The sequence below is a fragment of the Cajanus cajan genome, chromosome 1 (genome assembly GCF_000230855.2).
Source record: "Cajanus cajan strain Asha chromosome 1, NIPB_CcT2T_4, whole genome shotgun sequence".
Classification (NCBI taxonomy): Eukaryota; Viridiplantae; Streptophyta; class Magnoliopsida; order Fabales; family Fabaceae; genus Cajanus; species Cajanus cajan.
Window position 1 is genome coordinate 86,090,019 of NC_138517.1, and position 18,250 is coordinate 86,108,268.

Consider the following 18,250-nt stretch of genomic DNA (forward strand, 5'->3'; position numbering starts at 1 on the left):
CTCTAAGATAAAATAAGAATGTATTATGAACTACTAGGATTAACCGATGGTTGGGGTAGAGAGATTAGGGTAATTAGAAGCATGAAGCCTAAGTTTAATTCTCATTGTAACTATTTTTTTTTTAATCTTTCTTATCTTTACCAAAAAAATAATGTATCACATTTAAGAGAATTTAATTTTTAACTTAAAATAATTCAATTTAACGATAACTATATAGTCTTTTTTATAAATAAAAAAAACATTTAAGAGACATATTTAGGGTCGGTGGTTATTTTCTAGTTTTTAGTTTTTAAATATAATTTTTTTTAAAATTTAAATATGTTTCTAGTTTCTATAAAATAAGTGACTTTTAATTTTGGTCCTATAAATTTTTCTCTTTATTTTTCATACTTCTAATATTTATAAACATTACTTTTAGTCTTTATAAAATATTTTTTGTCCTTATAAAATGAGTAAATTTTGATTTTAATCCTTGTTAAAGTATTTTTCTTTGACTTTCATTCACTAAAATAAAAAATTACTATATTTGATCGTAAATGATGATTTTAAGGTATATAAATAACATTTATTTTAAAATCTATGAATTTTTTTAGAAGTGTCACACACTAATATAATATTACTAGTAAGTAATAATCGTGGGTAACATCTAAGATGTTCACTAAACTGTTTAATAAACAAACAATTAATTAAAAATGATTACATAATAATGAAGACTAAAAATAATAATTCTAAATTTTAGAGGATAAAAAAAATTTAAGGACTAAAATAAAAACTTGTTTATTTTGTAGTGACTAAAAATATATTTAAGTTTTTTTTAAATAAAACATTTTTGGTTAAAGTAGAGTTAAAATGATTTCTAATTCAATTTCCAAACACTCTTACATTCATGATCAAAACTAATACAAAAAAAATTGTGATTTTTGATTTTTAGCTTTTAGAAGAAAAAAAAACTTTGTTCCTACATTTAATAATGACCCTTCTCACTGTACTAAAAAGGAAAAAAAGACAATAATATTTCTCATTATCGTCACTATTAATATTGTTGTGTAAAATGTGAATGAAAGTAGTGCTTACATGAAGAGTTTAAAATTGTCTTAGAGGTTTTGATGATTACCAAGTCTTATTTAGTAATGCAATTTGTATTGTGTGTTTATATTTTTGTTTGCATCTTATTGTAATTGTAGAGTCTTGATTAATTTTCTTTATACTTGATTTTATCCAAGAGCTTAAACTAAATCTTAAGAACTTACAAAGTAATTAATAATAACTTTTGAAATTTAAAATGAATCTAGTGTATAATTGTAATTGAATAAGTAAGGATATTGTTTGTATATAAATGTTTTGTTTAAGACTTTTTATATATATATTGACTATATATGTATCTTTCACTAAAAGTAATAATATTTGAGTTAGTTGGACTACTATTAACACTAAAACTCTCTTTTAAGACTTTAAATCATTCGTATATTTAAAATTTGAACTCGAAACTGTTGGTTAAATTGAAAAAAAAAATCATTAATTTATTCACATACTCATCAACTTTATTTAAATTTCTTTAAAATTAGAAAGATCCTGAAGATCTAATTAATCGATTATTGTAAAGTGAGTAATCAATATTTTAAATATATTCTATTTTAAAAAAAGGTTTCCTTTCCCAAATAGATTAATTGGTAGTAGTTTTTGAAATTTTAAAAATTTACAACTAAAAATCACCCGCAATTGGACTCTTAGTCTCTCACTTAAAAATATTCTAAACATTCAAGATAAAAAAAACTAATTAAATTTTTAAGAAATATTAAAATTCTAAAACCAAATATAAAATATACACATTTCATTATTGTATATCGGTGTAGAATTTATTTATTTAAAAGTGCTAAGAATATCAAATATATCATCTCTTAAGGATTAATATTTTTATGTATACAATGACAACACAGTTTAAATCTATAATGATATACATATTATTCAAGTTATCCATCACTAAACTAATCTAAGTGATTTTTGCCAAGAATTAACGTGTTGTTGTTAACTTATGTTTATTGTAAATTGTCTTCAACTAATTGTATGTGTATCTTTTGTTATAATTTTATTTTTTTAATTTATACATATTTTATATTTTAAACTAAATTAATTAGGTATTTTTTTTAATTATAATTTGATGTATTTTTAATTTTAATTTTGTTTTACATGAGTTGATGGCGCAATAAAAGTACGATTTATTGATGGAACAAACAAAATAGTGATAGAAAAAAATGTTGAGTATGGGAGATTGGCAGCATTTGTTTTTATTTTTATATAGTTGTTAATAACTATGGATGAAGTGATAGGTTCCCACGCAAAGCAAGTATATTAAGCGTGGAAAAGAACCAATAACATATCCAACTTGTCATTTCTTGGCCTTCTATATAGTTTTTGTAAATTGATACTTATTTACGACTACGGGTAGAAGTTGAGCATTTAGCTAGTGTCAAGAAATATATCCATGAGTAATAAACAAAATTATCTTTGCTTTGACAAAACTAGATATAATAACGATTGTATTTATATACTCTACGCAAGGGGGTCACTAGTTTAATTAGTGGGCTTTCTTTTAAATTTAGTCCTAAACCTTGGAAGAACCAAAGGGCAAAGGCTGTGTAGAGTAGAGAAGATGATTTTGGGCATTTTGCCCCCTTATACCTTTTGGTGGTTTTCCATTAATTTGGACACTTCTTTTATCAACTCTAACATACAATTAAAGACTTAGACGACGTAGATGATTGGAAACGCATAATACTTATTTTATGTATGTTTATGATTTTTAGTGTAGATGAATCATTATTTTTAGTGGTGATAATGATTGTAAAAAAAAATCCATGACTCCTTATTTTATTTTAAAAAAAATACTAATAATGTTGGTATTAGAGGAGGTAGTCAAAGTTATATTATATTTCATTGTTAAAGTATTTATTAAGATAGGGGATTTAGATTTAGTTTTATGAAATCAAGATTTAGCTAGATAATAAGTTGTTTTGTTTTTCTATATTATTTTGTTCATATCAGTAGTAAGGTCAGCATCCAATTTCCAAATATATGAATTTCTTGACTAGTAACAGTGATAGTAAATTTTAATATACGAGAAGAATAGTTTTTAAATTTCCGAAAGAAAATAGTTGAAGTTTGAAAAAAGATGTTGGTAGGGTTGTATTGATTGAGCAATGTGTGGGGTAGAATGAAAATGATTTGTTGGGTGTGGATGTGGAGAAATGGGGCATACACGTTTCCAGCTCTAAAACAATTGGCAAACCAACGGCGGGACAGACACAGCCAAAACAATTAGCTTATCACATGATAGTGCTTATGGCATGTAACATCGCTTTATAACTACATCCCCAATACATTTTTAATATAATACTTAAATATACACCAAAAGATATAATACTTAAAAAGGTCAATTAAGTTGTTTTTTTTTGTCATTCTAGACACTTTCAGTCTCTCGTTTATTCTTATTCACTAGTGTTAGTCTTTGAGATGGTCTAAAAATAGGCATCCAGAAAGTAAAAGTAAAAATGGACAATTGTTTTTATAAAGATTATAATTAGAAATCTAAAATTGTAGAGAAACGAAAATTATAATTAAGCCTTGAAATTGTTTGTGTTGGACCTTTTTGGTATACTTCCCTTTGAAAGAGAGTACAAGTTACAGGATTTGACCCAACTACTCCTAACAGAGATTATGTTTATGACAGTACCAAAAGCCAGGTTTCATCATTTATGTTTTTTTTCCTTCAAATTTAAAATTATTATTTTTAATTTCTATAATTTTAAACAATTTTGTTTTAATTTTTCTACTCATCAATAATATATTTCAAAATAATAAATTTAGACATAATATATTTAAAAATGTCAAATTAAGACAATTATATACTATCGAATATTTTCACTAATGCAATGTAATTAGAAAAATTTCTTAACAAAATTTAAGTATAAAGACTAAAATAATTTTTTTTTAAATTACAAGAATAAAAAGATCAACTTTAAATTTGAACAACTAAAAATAAATTTATCTAAAACTTAAAAGATTAAAAATATATTTAACTCTAAATTAAAATTATAAATTATTCCAACATATCATAAACACATTTAGATGATTTACTTGTAACTATCGTACTAAATAAAAAGGTTTACATTTGATCTTAAAAAATAGGTTTACCTTTACGTATACGTATAGTTGAAGACAATTGACATAAGCACAAGAGCCTTAACACGAGAGGTATATTACGTCTCTTTGAAGACAAAAGAAAAGATTGCAAGAATAAACCACGACGAGGACAATGATACATGTCACTAGTCTTTGCGCATATTTTTCTCCTCATTCAACTTAAAGCTAAAATGCTAGCAACATTCCTTTTGCTTTATAGGAAGAAATTTAGCATTCTAAAGTATTGCATGTACTCATCCGGGAAAAAGAAATCCAATCAATTTAATTGATTTGAATTATCTGATTCGTGAAATTGATCCACTCCAATAAACACTCCTACTTCACGGCTTAAGTTAGATTCACACATTAAGAATTGATATTTAAAAGGAAAAATGTCACAATTATAAGCTCTACTTGAAAAGAAGCCAAAATATTCTATAAAATATAACCATTTAGAATTAAATTAAGCTTTTGAACAAATTTAAGGATAAAAGGAATGGAGAATAAATGCATTCCATATTGATAAAATGCAAAACTCATGTACATGTAGACTTTGGAAATTGGAAGGAGAACACCTAGTGTTATCGAGGGCCAGAAAGCTCAATGGCTTCAATAATAAAGGAAGGTTCTTCATGGACATCACTATAATTTTGTGAGAAACTGCAAGTCCTTTCATCATATAGGTTAGTCCCCCCTTGTGACTCCTCTGCCCGCACTGACTGCCCTACTAGACCTTCTAGAATCTTCAAAACTTCTGACATCTTCGGCCGCAATGTGGGAAGCGACTGAGTACACTGTAAAGACAACTCCACTGCTTTCTCTAACTCTACTGGATCAAAACATCCCCTCAGATCCCTATCAACCAACACTTCCAGCCGCTTCTCCTCAAATAAGGTTCTAACCTGCAGGAATTCAGCTAGTTGCTCAAAATTTATGGTCAATGCATACTCTGTAATAGAAAACCATGAATTTGTTGAAACTAGATTTTGAGCAAGACAGAATGTTAAGTATTTAACAGCAAGTGTAAAACAACACTATTAGCAAAAAACCATGATAAGGTCTCGTCTCGTGTCAAGATTTTTATCATGTAGAGACCAAGGGGACAAAAAAAGACATGATACAAAAAGGTGAGCTTACAACATTTTCAAAAACATACCCAATCAAGCATCATTCCCTTTTGGACCTGACCATTTCCAGCATCCAGTGCCTTGTGTCCTGTTATGAGCTCCAGAAGTAATATGCCAAATCCAAAAACATCTGTTTTTTCAGAAGACTGGCCAGTTGAGAGATATTCTGGGGCAATGTGCCCTACAGTACCCCGCACTGCAGTAGTTACATGTGAATCCCTTTGATCTAAGAGCTTAGCAAGACCAAAATCCCCCACCACAGCTTCAAAACTTTCATCTAACAAGATGTTTGCAGCCTTAACATCCCTGTGGATTATTTTTGGATTGCATTGTTCATGCAAATATAGAAGTCCACGTGCTGCCCCCAGAGCAACACGCATTCGCCTGTTCCAGTCCAAAGATGGCTTTTCTCGGCAAGTCTCTGCTTGAGAACATGGGAAAAGAGAAAATCCATTAAAATCTAGACATTAGAACTTAACATAGAAAGAAATGTATTCAATGAAAAACCTGCATGAATTATGGAGGTAACAGTATCACAATCTTTTTTTAATATAGACTGAGGTAAACATTTTAATAATTATTACAGATCATGTGCTGCCATTTGAAAATGACAGACTGCATGAACAAATACAGAGAAATCATTATTTCCTGACATATTGAGTAATGGAATCACTATATGTCATTGATTTTAAGAGAACTTTCTTTAATTTCCACTTATGATGCATGTATCTACTTGGTTATTTTACACAGCCTCAAGTACAGACAAGAATAATATGAAACAAACCTCTCAAGCGATCAGCAACACTGCCATTGGGCATGTAAGGGTAAACAAGTAACCTTTCATCTGGTGTCATACAAAATCCATAAAGACGCAAGAGATTCCGATGCACAGCCAAGCCAATCATCTCAACTTCTGTTTGAAACTGCACTTCTCCAGTGTAATTGGGATCTTTCAGCCTCTTTACTGCCACCAACATTTTGTTTGCAAGGCATCCTTTGTAGACAACACCAAAACCACCTTGTCCTAGGATATTTTTTGAATTGAAATTTCCAGTAGCAATTTGCAATTCACGGAAGGAAAACCTCTTCAAATGGCCAATATCAAATTCACAATCTTGCTCCACTTCAAATGTCAAATGTGCATGATCCAGAGTTAGGAAAAAGCAGTGAGGAATATGTGCATACAAAATATTCTCAGAATATGAGCCTGTTCTAGAGTGAAGAAAAAAAGTAGTGAAGTTCATATCAGAAAGTACCGTAAGATGTGTAGAGAATGTGTGATCTGTACCACCGCAACCAAAAGACAAGAAGCACCACTGAAATTACAAATGTGCAACTAAAGCCAATAACAACAGCAAGCACCCTTTGGTGATGACCACCAGTTGTCCGAGATGACCCTGTATCTGCAATTGAATCATCATTCATATGTACTTTGATCTACCGATTACTAGGATTTTAATATAAACAAGTTAAATGTACACTACCATTTACTGGTTTTGAGAAGCCCATACAAATTTGTGAGGAAGAGGTGCAGAGGAAGTTGTTTCCTGAAATACTATGACCAAAAAAATAAAATATCAAGCAATGCAAGAAATAATGCATGCAAACAGAAGTTAAATATTAAAAAACACAAATAAGTTATGCTAATAACTTATTTTTGACATGGCAATAACAAGGCTCCTCACTCAATAGTCTAGAGCTGTAGTATTAGTTTTCATCTTAATATATCACGTTACTTGAAATTGTTAGACTTGTTAAGTACACAATTAATACCATCTGCGGGTTTCCAAAAATGGGCTAAAGTTGTATCTATCCACAGGTTTTCTAGAAATAGTTCAAGCACTAGCACTTCTATGATTATGTAGTACCCGAGTTTCTATTTAAAATACAAATAGAAAACATCATTTTCTGAATCCAAAAGTTAATCCATCTTTGTATTACACTTATAGCACAAATTACCATCACTATCATCCCAGGTTTTCATTCAATTAAGCAAAGATTCCTTTTCCCTGCAATAAATTATGATTAAATAATCCTCAAAGTGGCCTCAGTGAGGCAATGTCTAATGTGTTAGTTGAATAAACCATAGGAGTAATTTTGTAAGCAACCACTGAACATACAACTAGCACAAGCATTTTTTTTGTTCATTAAAAATAATTAAATATTTGGGAAAATCATATATCATTGAAAAACTCACCTATAACCTTTTGCTAAAATTTTTGGTGTGGGACCACTGAGGTTATTGAATGACAAGTCCCTACAATATATGTTACAGTAATGAAATGCACTTTCAAGAATTTAAGAGGAAAAAAGCAAAAACACTGCGATAAAAGGCATACAAGAATGAAAGGCCTGTGAGATTAGCAACAAGCTGAGGGATCTGTCCAGATAGTTTATTTTTGCTGAGCCGCCTGAAATACTTGGCATGAATAAATTAGAAATTAATTAATTAGAGAAAGGCTATGAATAAGCCAAAAAAGTAATAAGTATATCATCATTGTTGAATCTATTTGTAACGCCACACTCACAAGTAACTAAGATGAGTCAAAAAGCCCAAAGAATTAGGAATTTCCCCAACAAGCTGGTTACCAGAAAGGTCGAGGGTTTGAAGCTCTACCAGCTTTCCTATCTCAGTCGGGATGGGACCAGATAACTTGTTGTTCTGCAATAACCTAAAACCATACAATGGAAAAACTCAGTGACAAGAAAAGCTGGATAATGGGAATGAATGTCAATTTTATATTTTGGCTATTGAAATTTTTTGACAATACAATGGAAAAACTGACAATGTTCGGAGGTGGCTCAAGTTTCCAATTCCTGAGGAAATCGATCCAGATAACCCTGCACTGGCCATTTCCCTGCCAACACCATCAAATTACCACCAATTATCAATATCCTTATAGGATGAGAGAGAAATGCCACAAATATCAGAATTGATGGCATCAATGTAAAATCAGTTAAATAATTCACAAACAAAAAAAGAAGAAAAAAAAAAAGTGATAGAAATTGGCATGAAAAACACTTACAGGGAAATTACATAACCCTCGGGAGAGCAAGCAACCATGTTCCAAGTACAAGGGTCAACCGAATTAATATCCCAAGCATCCAAGACATGCAAGTCATCATTCATCTTACTCTTCATGGACATCAAAGCAGCCACTAATAACAAGAAAACAATCTCTCACTTAAACAAAGCTAGAAAGATGAGAAGCGAGAAATGGGGGAAATGGCAAACCTTCATAGTTGACACCCTTTGGAGAGAGAAGACTATCAGTGGCCTCAACGAGAAGCAGCCAATAACACATAAACAATGAAACGAGGCAAGCAACCACTTTGACATCGTCCATGAAACGAAAAAACCGATTCAAGTAGCGGGGAGCAACAAAGGTTGGAACTTTTCCAGTGGGATGTTCGGTTCTGAGGTTCAGGAAAAGCATCAAAAGAGGCAAAGGAAGTTGAAGTGAAATGAAGGAAGAATGAGGATGGAAGAGAAGTCGAGATTTGGGAAGATGACAGTGACTGTCGCATGGTCTGTGAGGTATGACAACAGTGTTTAGCTTCATGGCAATGATCCTGTGCGGATAGTCACGTGAATTTCATGATCTGACACCATGCGTTGACCCATGAGTTCGTTGGATTTTTCGATTTGGTTGGTGATGCTGAATCAACGGTGCAGATGATTAAGCTAGTGGGCGCGAAATTTGATACTTGGGTCATGGGTCGTAGACGCTAGTTTTATATTATACTATTTTCACAATTTACAAATGCCATGTCTCGGAGCTCAAGGACCTCCTCTACATTCTACAAATGCTTTGACTCTCTCTATCCAATGCCAATATTATCACTTACTACTTTTTAATTATTTATCATCAAAATCAATAATATTTTTTAAAATTATTTATTTTATTAAATAAATAATTAACATGACATTATTAAAAAATATGATTAATTATTAATATATAAAAAATTATATTAATAAAATATAATTGATTAACTCTTAAAATATTGCTTCCTAGCTAACTCAATTTCATTACCACTTATGATACTACATGTAGCTCTGTTTATAATCATATTATACTACTATATGAGATCAACAATTAAGAATGCCATAAATGATTTATATAGGAACCGATTAATAGAAATGTTCTGACTTATTAGTATTTATTTTGTGCTTCCAACCTATTAGTATAGATGTTCATTACCTAATTAAATTTAATTAAAAAAATTAATTAGATTGAATTGAATTTAAAAATTAATTCAGTTCGGTATAAAAATTTATACACTCATAATTTTAAGGGTTATCAATTGTATTCATGCATGAATAACAAGTAAAACTTTTTTTTTGTCACAGTTATCCTCGATTTATTGGGACAAAGACTAGTGATGCTTGTAGTATTATGTAAAATTTTAAGTTAAAAATTGACAAAATTAGAAACTAAAAAACATTTAATCCTTAAATATTTAACAAAATACCCTATATTTTATTTTCTGTGTTTAATATGAAAAAAAGTAATTTAAAATACAATCACTTTAACTCCTTTTAGTAAACAAATTATCTTTTTTTTAAAAGCATTTGGTTCAATTTATTAACTTTTATTATTTGGAATAGCCTTTTTTTGAATTATAATAACGGGATTGATATTTTTGAGTATTTAAAAAAAAATACTTAGTAATATAAATGTTTTTATGAAAGTGGGATGTGGAGGAAATTAAAAGGAAAAATGATTTTTTTTTACATTTATAATTTTATTTCCATATTATGTGAATCGACTTATTAATATTTTTCTTGAAAATAAAAACATAAGAATATAAAAGTTATTTTCTTTTCTTCCAAAATAATGTTCGTTGTTCAAGAATAAAATTTTTAATTTTATAACAAAAATGAAAAAAACACAATATCTATTTATATATTCCCGAAAATATGATAAAATAACTTCAAAGAAACATACTCTTCAAGTTTTTTTTATCCAAACCCATACTTAGCAAAATTATTTTGGAATTTATCTTTTTTATAAGTCATTAACTATTTTTTTTTAATATTATTTTAACAAATTAATAATTTTGAAAAATTAATGTTCTAAAATAATTGTGAAAATTAATGACCAACAAATATTGAACCTTACACCGGAATATGCAATTCAAAATTTCAACAATTTGAGGAAACTTCCCTTTAATGCAGCAACAATACTATGTGTATATCATTTAACCCTTAACAATTTTTTCTTCACCAAAAGAAAAACCTTTAACAAATTTTAAGAAGCCTTATTTGTTTTTTAATCTATAGTCCATGATGTATTATGTATGAGTTTGTAGTCTACTGCAGTTTTTTTCTTTTTTCTTTTTTAACTTTTAACTCTCTACTTCTCTTCTTTATTGTTTTTTGACCAGTGTAAAGGTGGACTTTTATGGATGCCCAAGGATTGGTATCCATGTCCAAATAAATGGATTAGATTTAAAATTCATACATATAATTTTCAGAAACAAGTAATTTAGATTTTTTTGAAACTAGTTTAAAACTAAAGTACTGAATAGCGTTTGTTTTTCCGACTGTAAATATTGGAAAGGAGAACTTTATTACACCAAGTTATTTTTTGCTTACTGCATGAGTGCATGTTATTACCTTTTTTTTAAAAATACTTTTTTCTCATTTTGTGTGTGTGTGTTATATTAAAAAGAAGGGTGATATATATACACCTCCTATTTTTTATAAATACATTTTTAATTTTTTTTTTTTTTAAATAAAGTTCCTAAAATATCTTTTTAACTAAATATGATTATGTTGATAAAAACGTTAATTTTAGCATTCTGGAAAATATTTTCCGGAATAGTAAAATTATTGTTCCGGAAAGTATTTTCTGGAAGTGTGTTTCTTATATAATTCCGGAAAGTTCTTTCCGGAACATTAAATTTAGTATTTCGGAAAATATTTTCCGGAATTATGTAACAAGCACACTTCCGGAAAATACTTTCCAGAATAAAAAATTTACTATTCCTAAATATACTTTTCGGAACAAAAGCTTTATTATTCAGGAAAACACTTTCTGGAACAAATAGTAAGAAGAATTACTTGAAAAAAAATGCATATGATTTGACACCTTTCCCTTCGATATTGAACTCGCTTACAACTTATAACAAAACTAAAAAGGGAAGAGGGTAATGTAGAAATTGAAAAGGGAGGAAGGGGAGGTATGGAGGTGCGGAGAAAAAAGTAAAAAAAAAAACAGGGTGCATAAAGAATAAAGAAGAATTATGAGAATGGAGGTGTGAATCTGAAAAATTATAAGTTAAAAAAATAATAAATCTGGAAGTGTGCTTGTTACATAATTCCAGAAAATATTTTCCAGAATACTAAATTTAATGTTCCAAAAAAAACTTTCTGAAATTATATAAGAAACACACTTCCAGAAAATATTTTCCAGAATAATAATTTTACTATTCCGGAAAATACTTTCTGGAATGTTAAAATTAACGTTTCTATCAATATAATTATATTTAATTAGAAGGATATTTTAAAAATTTTATTTTAAAAAAAGAAATCGGAAGTGTATTTATAAAAAATAGGAGGTGTATATATCATCACACTAAAAAGAAATTGGACTGTTCTAAGTTTTAGTAAAGTGCAACGCAGTTTTTTTTTTTGGTAAAGCGCAACACAGTTCTGGGCTTATGCCCCGTTTCAAAAAAAAAAAAACACGTTGCATTTGTCTGGAAAAATTATGGTTCAAGACAAACTTAACAATTTATCATCCAAACTATTCTTATTAATTTGAAATAAAAGTTAATTACGGAGCAGCCGAATTAAAATAAATACGAAAGATTAAATCAGATATTTTTAAAATGCTACTACCAAACTTACTGCTAAAATGATTTGATTTATTTTTTAAATAAGGAAATAAGAATAGATTTATTTTTAATTTAATAAAGCGTGTTGTCACTTGTCAGACAACTGTAGAAGAATTTTTTTTTGGTAATATTTTACAAAGTTTAAAATGTGTCTTGCTTTGTTTGATTAATTATAATTGATTAAAAAAATACTAGATATTCGAAGATCAAGCTCTTCACAGTTGTAAAAAATCGCTAGCACATTCTATAAGTTCAATTTTAAGACATTCTTTGCTATTATTTATAATTTATTAAAATTATAAAATTTTGTGAGTCTAATATCATATTCAATGAATTTGAATTAATTTTTAATCGATGATAAAGAAAAAGTGAAAAACAAATTAAATGATTCTGGATAAAGGGTAATGGTTTTGAATGGAACATGGATTGTGTAAAGACCCTCCACTCCAGATTAGACAAATAACGTAAACAAGCCATGTTTGTTGAAAGGAAAAAACAAATTCAGAATAGAAATAAGAAAAGTTGATGAAATGTTTGTTGTTGCTGCTTTGCTTGTCAAAGATGGAATTGGAAAGCGAGGACGCTGAAACTGTTGTGTTTGGTGGGAAGTTGTTGTTCCACATATATGCTCATAACTCATTCTTATTCCATAAGGTAACTTCTCAATGCATAGTTCAGTTTTCTTCTTTCGCTTCGATTTCACTCATTCATCCACATCACATGTATATCTCCATCACCTACTTCTTCGCTTCACTTGGAAACATACCAGAAAGCTCCACTCTTTTGTCTAACTCCTTATAGCCACCAACCTTCAATTCTAATGGCTTGATGGTTGTGGTTTAGTTTTGGAAGCCATAAGAGTCAGCAAGACCCTAGAAACATAGACTTTTTCAGGCTTCTGAGAGTTCCTTCTTCTTGTTATAGTGATCATTTTCTATCATTCATCATTTTCCATTGGTCATGTCATGTATTATTCATCTTTATTACATGGGAAAAAGATATGCATGAGGCCATTGTGAATAGTTAAACTTTTGAAAGTTCTAGCTGCTTTGATAGATAGTGGTGTAATGGGGAAACAAGGGTCTCATAAAAGTCCACGTCCTGAGTTCCAGGGTGCTAATGGTGTAGTCATGGGAATGAAAGATTACAAGATAACAAGCAGTGATCCTCCTTCTTGGAAGAGGATGACAGGGGGGGTTGATTGCCGTTGGCATTCCAAAACATTGTTACTTCATGGGCTGAAAACTGATTCTTCAAAATGCAACTCGTGTAGGGGACTCTATGTTGGGAAAAAGCACATCAGGGCCATTGTTGTCTTGTTTGGATTGTTGGCTTGTCTTTTCCTTCTTGACTCTCTTATCATTTCGTTTTTTGAGTTTACAAATCTTCAACCTGGTACAGCCTCAACTAATTCAACTATGTTTCAGGTACAGGTACATCATCTCTTGCCTGTCAGCACCCTCTTTGAAGTCATCTTCAAATCATTGTAGAGAATATCTATGTTATATTTATTCTATTAATCATATTCATGCCAAGGTGTAGCTATTAATTGTTGATTAGTATTTTAATCTTTATTATAGCAAAGGCTATAGTCCTTTTCTTGGTAAGCTTGTTTATTAAATCTAGATGTACCTTGATGACAATTTTGAGCATGTTCCATCTGAAATTAATATTTTATCTTCATGTGATTCAAAGTTTCCACAGAGTTTTCTGCATGAATGTACAGTTTTTATTTCTGCTAGTGGAAGCTGGAAACTATTTATCCACATGTTGAATGTGATGTTTTACTGAATATCTGAACATAGATTATTTTAAGCTAGGGGTGCATGTGTCAAAAGTCAGTAGAATTTGAGTTACCTAGTACATAAAATTTATGTGATATTTTGCGTTGATATTTGCTAATTGGCATAACATAACTAACATATATTTTAATGAAAAGGGTAGAGATTCCTACTTCTACAACAAACAATCACCAGTATATATGTATGGACGGCTTCAGAACTTGGCTTCCAGCGCTCTTGCAGAGGTTAGGATCAAATTTGCAGATTGATATTCATATTTTTAGAATTTAGATCATCTTTTAGTCCGTTAGATACTGTGTAGTGTGTACTAATTTAAAGTTCATTTTTGTCTAATCTGAGCTTTTATTATTACAGAAGGAGTTCAAGCAGGAGTCATCCAATTTATGGGTGGAACCATTTCGGCAGGCATCTTCATGGAAACCTTGTGCAGAAAACAAAGTTCAAACCAATCAGGGTATGTGAACTTTTCTTATGCATTGGCTGGTGTTAAAAAGCATGCACAAAATATATGCAATATGTATTTATTTCTTATACTATATATTAGTAACTTGAAGTTTAAATTGCAGCTGATTATGAGAAATTTATTTGCCTAATATCTTAGTTTACGATTAATCTGTGACAGGGAAGCCAGTGAAAAATAATGGCTACATCTTAGTCAGTGCCAATGGTGGTCTTAATCAACAACGAGTTGCTGTAAGTATTGGCCGTTAATTCATATCATTTCCAACATTCAAACACGAATATTGCACATTTTTAGAAGAATACAAATACAAGTAATCCTATAATCGTGGAATAGGAAAGGAAGAACTGGATCTTAATCAACAAAATTAAGTCTTGGACTGACACAATGCTCTGTTATTTAAGATAATGGATGTCAAGCACGTAATTAATTCTTATATCATATATGATCTTCCATCATTTCTTTTTGACATGCTTTTGGTATCTCCAATAATGGAAGTAATGAGACGACTGTAGTGATAACAGATATGCAATGCTGTTGCTGTGGCATCTCTCCTAAATGCAACACTAGTTATTCCAAAATTTCTTTACAGCAACGTATGGAAGGATCCAAGGTATGATGTGTTCAGTACTTAAGTAAAAATTGAACTTTTAACTTTGCGATTTGAATAGTTCAAGAATTACCTTAATTATCAAAATATCAAGTTGCAGTACTATTTGGTAACACATACCATTATACCTTCATTATGTGATTTCAATGAATGACTCCACAATTTATTAAAATATTTGATTAAAAAATGCAGCCAGTTTGGTGACATATACCAGGAGGAGTATTTCATGAATATCTTGAAGGATGATATCAGTATTGAGAAAGAACTTCCACCTCACATGAAATCTCTGGATGTAGAAGCAATTGGTAGCCAGGTTTATAACCTTACATCATCTTATGTACTCGAGAAGAGTTGTTGCACAAGTTATAACAACGTCAATAAACACCTTGCATTTTAGATTACAGATGCAGATCTTGCGAAGGAGGCCACACTTGCTGACTATATCAAAATTGCCCTTCCTCTTCTTTTGAGAAATAGAGTTGTTCACTTCCTAGGATATGGAAATCGACTTGGTTTTGATCCACTTCCCTCTGATATTCAGGTTATACATTTTTAACTTGGTTGTCTCAGTCTAGTTTAGGGTACTAATAAGGTTCAAGCTATCTAATCTCACCTTGCTTTTTATGTATGTTTGAAACAATTGCATTTGCAGAGGTTAAGATGCAAATGTAACTTCCATGCTTTGAAGTTCGTGCCAAAAATTCAACAAATTGGGTCGCTATTGATCCGAAGGATTAGAAAATATGGTGCTCGACGCAGCATGATAGACACTCAATTGCTGGGGAAGTTCGTCCACAACATGGAAGATCGTGAAGCTAAAAGGGGCTCAACAAAATATCTTGCTTTGCACTTGAGGTTTGAAATAGATATGGTGGCCTATTCCTTATGTGATTTTGGAGGTGGAGAAGAAGAGAGAAAGGAACTACAAGCCTATAGAGAACGTCATTTTCCTCTGTTTCTTGAGCGCTTGAAGAAGAATTCAACGTATGCATGTTTCTACTATATGCTTTTCTACATAATGTTTTTATTGGTAAATAAATATCCTTGTAGTTTGCTTAATATTTTTGTGGCACGTGCTTTTGATGTTTATAGCTCTATTTCTCCAATGGAATTGAGAAAATTGGGAAGATGTCCGTTGACACCAGAAGAAGCAGCACTTGTTCTAGCAGGCCTTGGTTTCAAACGCGAAACTTACATTTACTTGGCTGGTTCTCATATTTATGGAGGAAACTCAAGAATGGAACCTTTCACTAACCTGTATCCCAATGTGATCACAAAGGAAAACCTGCTTACACACAGTGAACTGGCACCTTTCAGGAATTTTTCTTCTCAGGTAATTTGTTATCAGTTCTATTTTGCGTTTCATTCTACTTTTTTTTAAAAAAAAAATTATCATTTAGATCTTCTCTATTTGTTTGCTATACCATATCAATTAATCAAAATAATATATAAATAAAAAAGATAATACTCATCTTATAGAATCGATTTTATGAGGTTAAATTAGACCAAAAACTCACATTTTAATATAACATTAGAGTTTATCCTAACATTTATTGTAGGGTCACCCATTATTGGGGCATTATCTCACCATCAGTAAACATTTAGCTTTGTAAATTTTATGTCCAAAATGTCTAGTTCAATTCTTAGCCTGATAAGAGTATTTTAGAAATCTCATGTCAACTAATAATATAATTAAAATTGTATATATAAATGAAAAATAATCATTACCTTATAAATTTCTTTTATAAGATCGAATTAGATCTAGATTTATATTATAAGATTTTTTAGTGGAGTTATGTTCTTCGCATTATTATGTTAGATTTTAATGAAGGACTATAAGTATACCCAAGTACATGTTAAGGTTCAGAATCAGATAGGCACTCCACTTGGCATATAATGAGGAGGCAAATTTTATTAGCAACAATTTTTATCTGTGATAATATTGTTAATGTAAACTAAATATTTTGACAATACTAAGTTGATGTTAATGCAGTTGGCTGCTTTGGATTTCATTGCATGTGCAAGTGCTGATGTATTTGCTATGACCGACTCTGGTAGCCAACTTTCATCATTGGTATCAGGATTCAGAACTTACTATGGTGGTGATCATGCACCTACATTGCGGCCAAACAAGACAAGGCTAGCTGCAATTTTGAGGGAGAATGACAGCATAAGATGGAACAGGTTTGAAGTGAGAGTAAAGAAGATGATTCTGGAAGGTCAGAAGGCTGGCATTAGGAGTTATGGCCGGAGCATTTATAGAAATCCAAGGTGCCCTGAGTGCATGTGCAAACACCATTAGCTACTAGTCCTTGCATTAGCAAACCAAAACACTTGTTAATATACAACACTTTTGAGATTGAATTTCTTTAGCAATTTTTCTTTTTCTGTATCATATTTTATTCAGAATCCTATATAAGAAAATAAAATTGTTTTTTCATTACAAAGAATGAATTCAATTTATCTAATTTGTGGTTAGTATTATTGTAATATATAATGTGTTTAAAAGAACATCAACAGTGAGAAAAATGTGAAATGCAAAATGTTATATCATCGTACGAAATGCAAAGAACAAAATGAATGAGAGAAAATGTGTGTCCGCTTTACAATGCTTTGGGTCAAGGTCTGTACGTGTTGGGCTTGGGTCATGTTGTGTATTATTAAGATTTGGGACTGTTTGTGCACCCTGATTTGGATTTTTTTTTTTAAGTTTTGGGTTGGTGTAACCAATAAGGTTAGATTCAATCGCATGCATACAATACCTTTCATAACAATATTAGAGTGACCGCCATGACTCAGATTTGTAACATATTTAGAAACAAATATATACAAAGCAACAGGGAAACGAGCTCCAAAACTGAAGCATTCCACATTAATGTATCGAATATGAGTGTATATAGCCCCAAAGAAATTTAGAAACATCCATATGCCTAATTATTAGTATATAATCTACTTATTACAAAAATAAGTTTAAATGGAGTTTGAATGAAGTCATTTCACTCAATAATTTATAATTATATTAAATTTTAATAATTTAATTATTAATTTAAAAAATTTATTAAATAAATCAAATTATAAATTTTTACAAAATTTGAGAGTTATAGAATATATCATTACATTAATTTAAATTAACGATTATTAATATATATATATATATATATTATACGTTAATTTAATATATATATATATATATATATATATATATATATATATATATATATATATATAT

General features: G+C 30.1%; 2 protein-coding genes across 6 annotated transcripts; one reads left to right on the forward strand and one right to left on the reverse strand.

The window, feature by feature from the left end:
• Positions 1–4,612: 4,612 nt before the first annotated feature.
• LOC109812711 (Leucine-rich repeat protein kinase family protein) lies at positions 4,613–8,986 on the reverse strand. Of its 2 annotated transcripts, none has more exons than XM_083066064.1 (11): positions 8,542–8,986; positions 8,333–8,465; positions 8,078–8,164; positions 7,835–7,978; positions 7,646–7,717; positions 7,504–7,563; positions 6,791–6,861; positions 6,563–6,709; positions 6,091–6,429; positions 5,336–5,727; positions 4,613–5,081 (listed from the first exon to the last, which is right to left on the reverse strand). In XM_083066064.1, the coding sequence occupies exons 1-11, from the start codon at positions 8,867–8,869 to the stop codon at positions 4,761–4,763; spliced, it is 2,094 nt and encodes a 697-aa protein (XP_082922190.1). In that variant the 5' UTR covers positions 8,870–8,986; the 3' UTR covers positions 4,613–4,760. The 2 variants fall into 2 exon arrangements, with proteins under 2 accessions (XP_082922190.1, XP_020232323.1); XM_020376734.3 differs by having other exon boundaries at positions 8,093–8,164; positions 8,542–8,981.
• Positions 8,987–12,542: 3,556 nt separating this feature from the next.
• LOC109812719 (O-fucosyltransferase family protein) lies at positions 12,543–17,499 on the forward strand. 4 transcript variants are annotated; one of them, XM_020376745.3, is made up of 10 exons: positions 12,543–13,582; positions 14,089–14,175; positions 14,306–14,405; positions 14,574–14,644; positions 14,936–15,024; positions 15,214–15,334; positions 15,419–15,562; positions 15,674–16,005; positions 16,114–16,354; positions 17,015–17,499. In XM_020376745.3, the coding sequence occupies exons 1-10, from the start codon at positions 13,217–13,219 to the stop codon at positions 17,321–17,323; spliced, it is 1,860 nt and encodes a 619-aa protein (XP_020232334.1). In that variant the 5' UTR covers positions 12,543–13,216; the 3' UTR covers positions 17,324–17,499. The 4 variants fall into 4 exon arrangements, with proteins under 4 accessions (XP_020232334.1, XP_082922196.1, XP_020232336.1 ...); XM_083066070.1 differs by having other exon boundaries at positions 12,543–13,576; XM_020376747.3 differs by having other exon boundaries at positions 13,286–13,582; positions 14,094–14,175.
• The last annotated feature ends 751 nt before the right edge of the window (positions 17,500–18,250 follow it).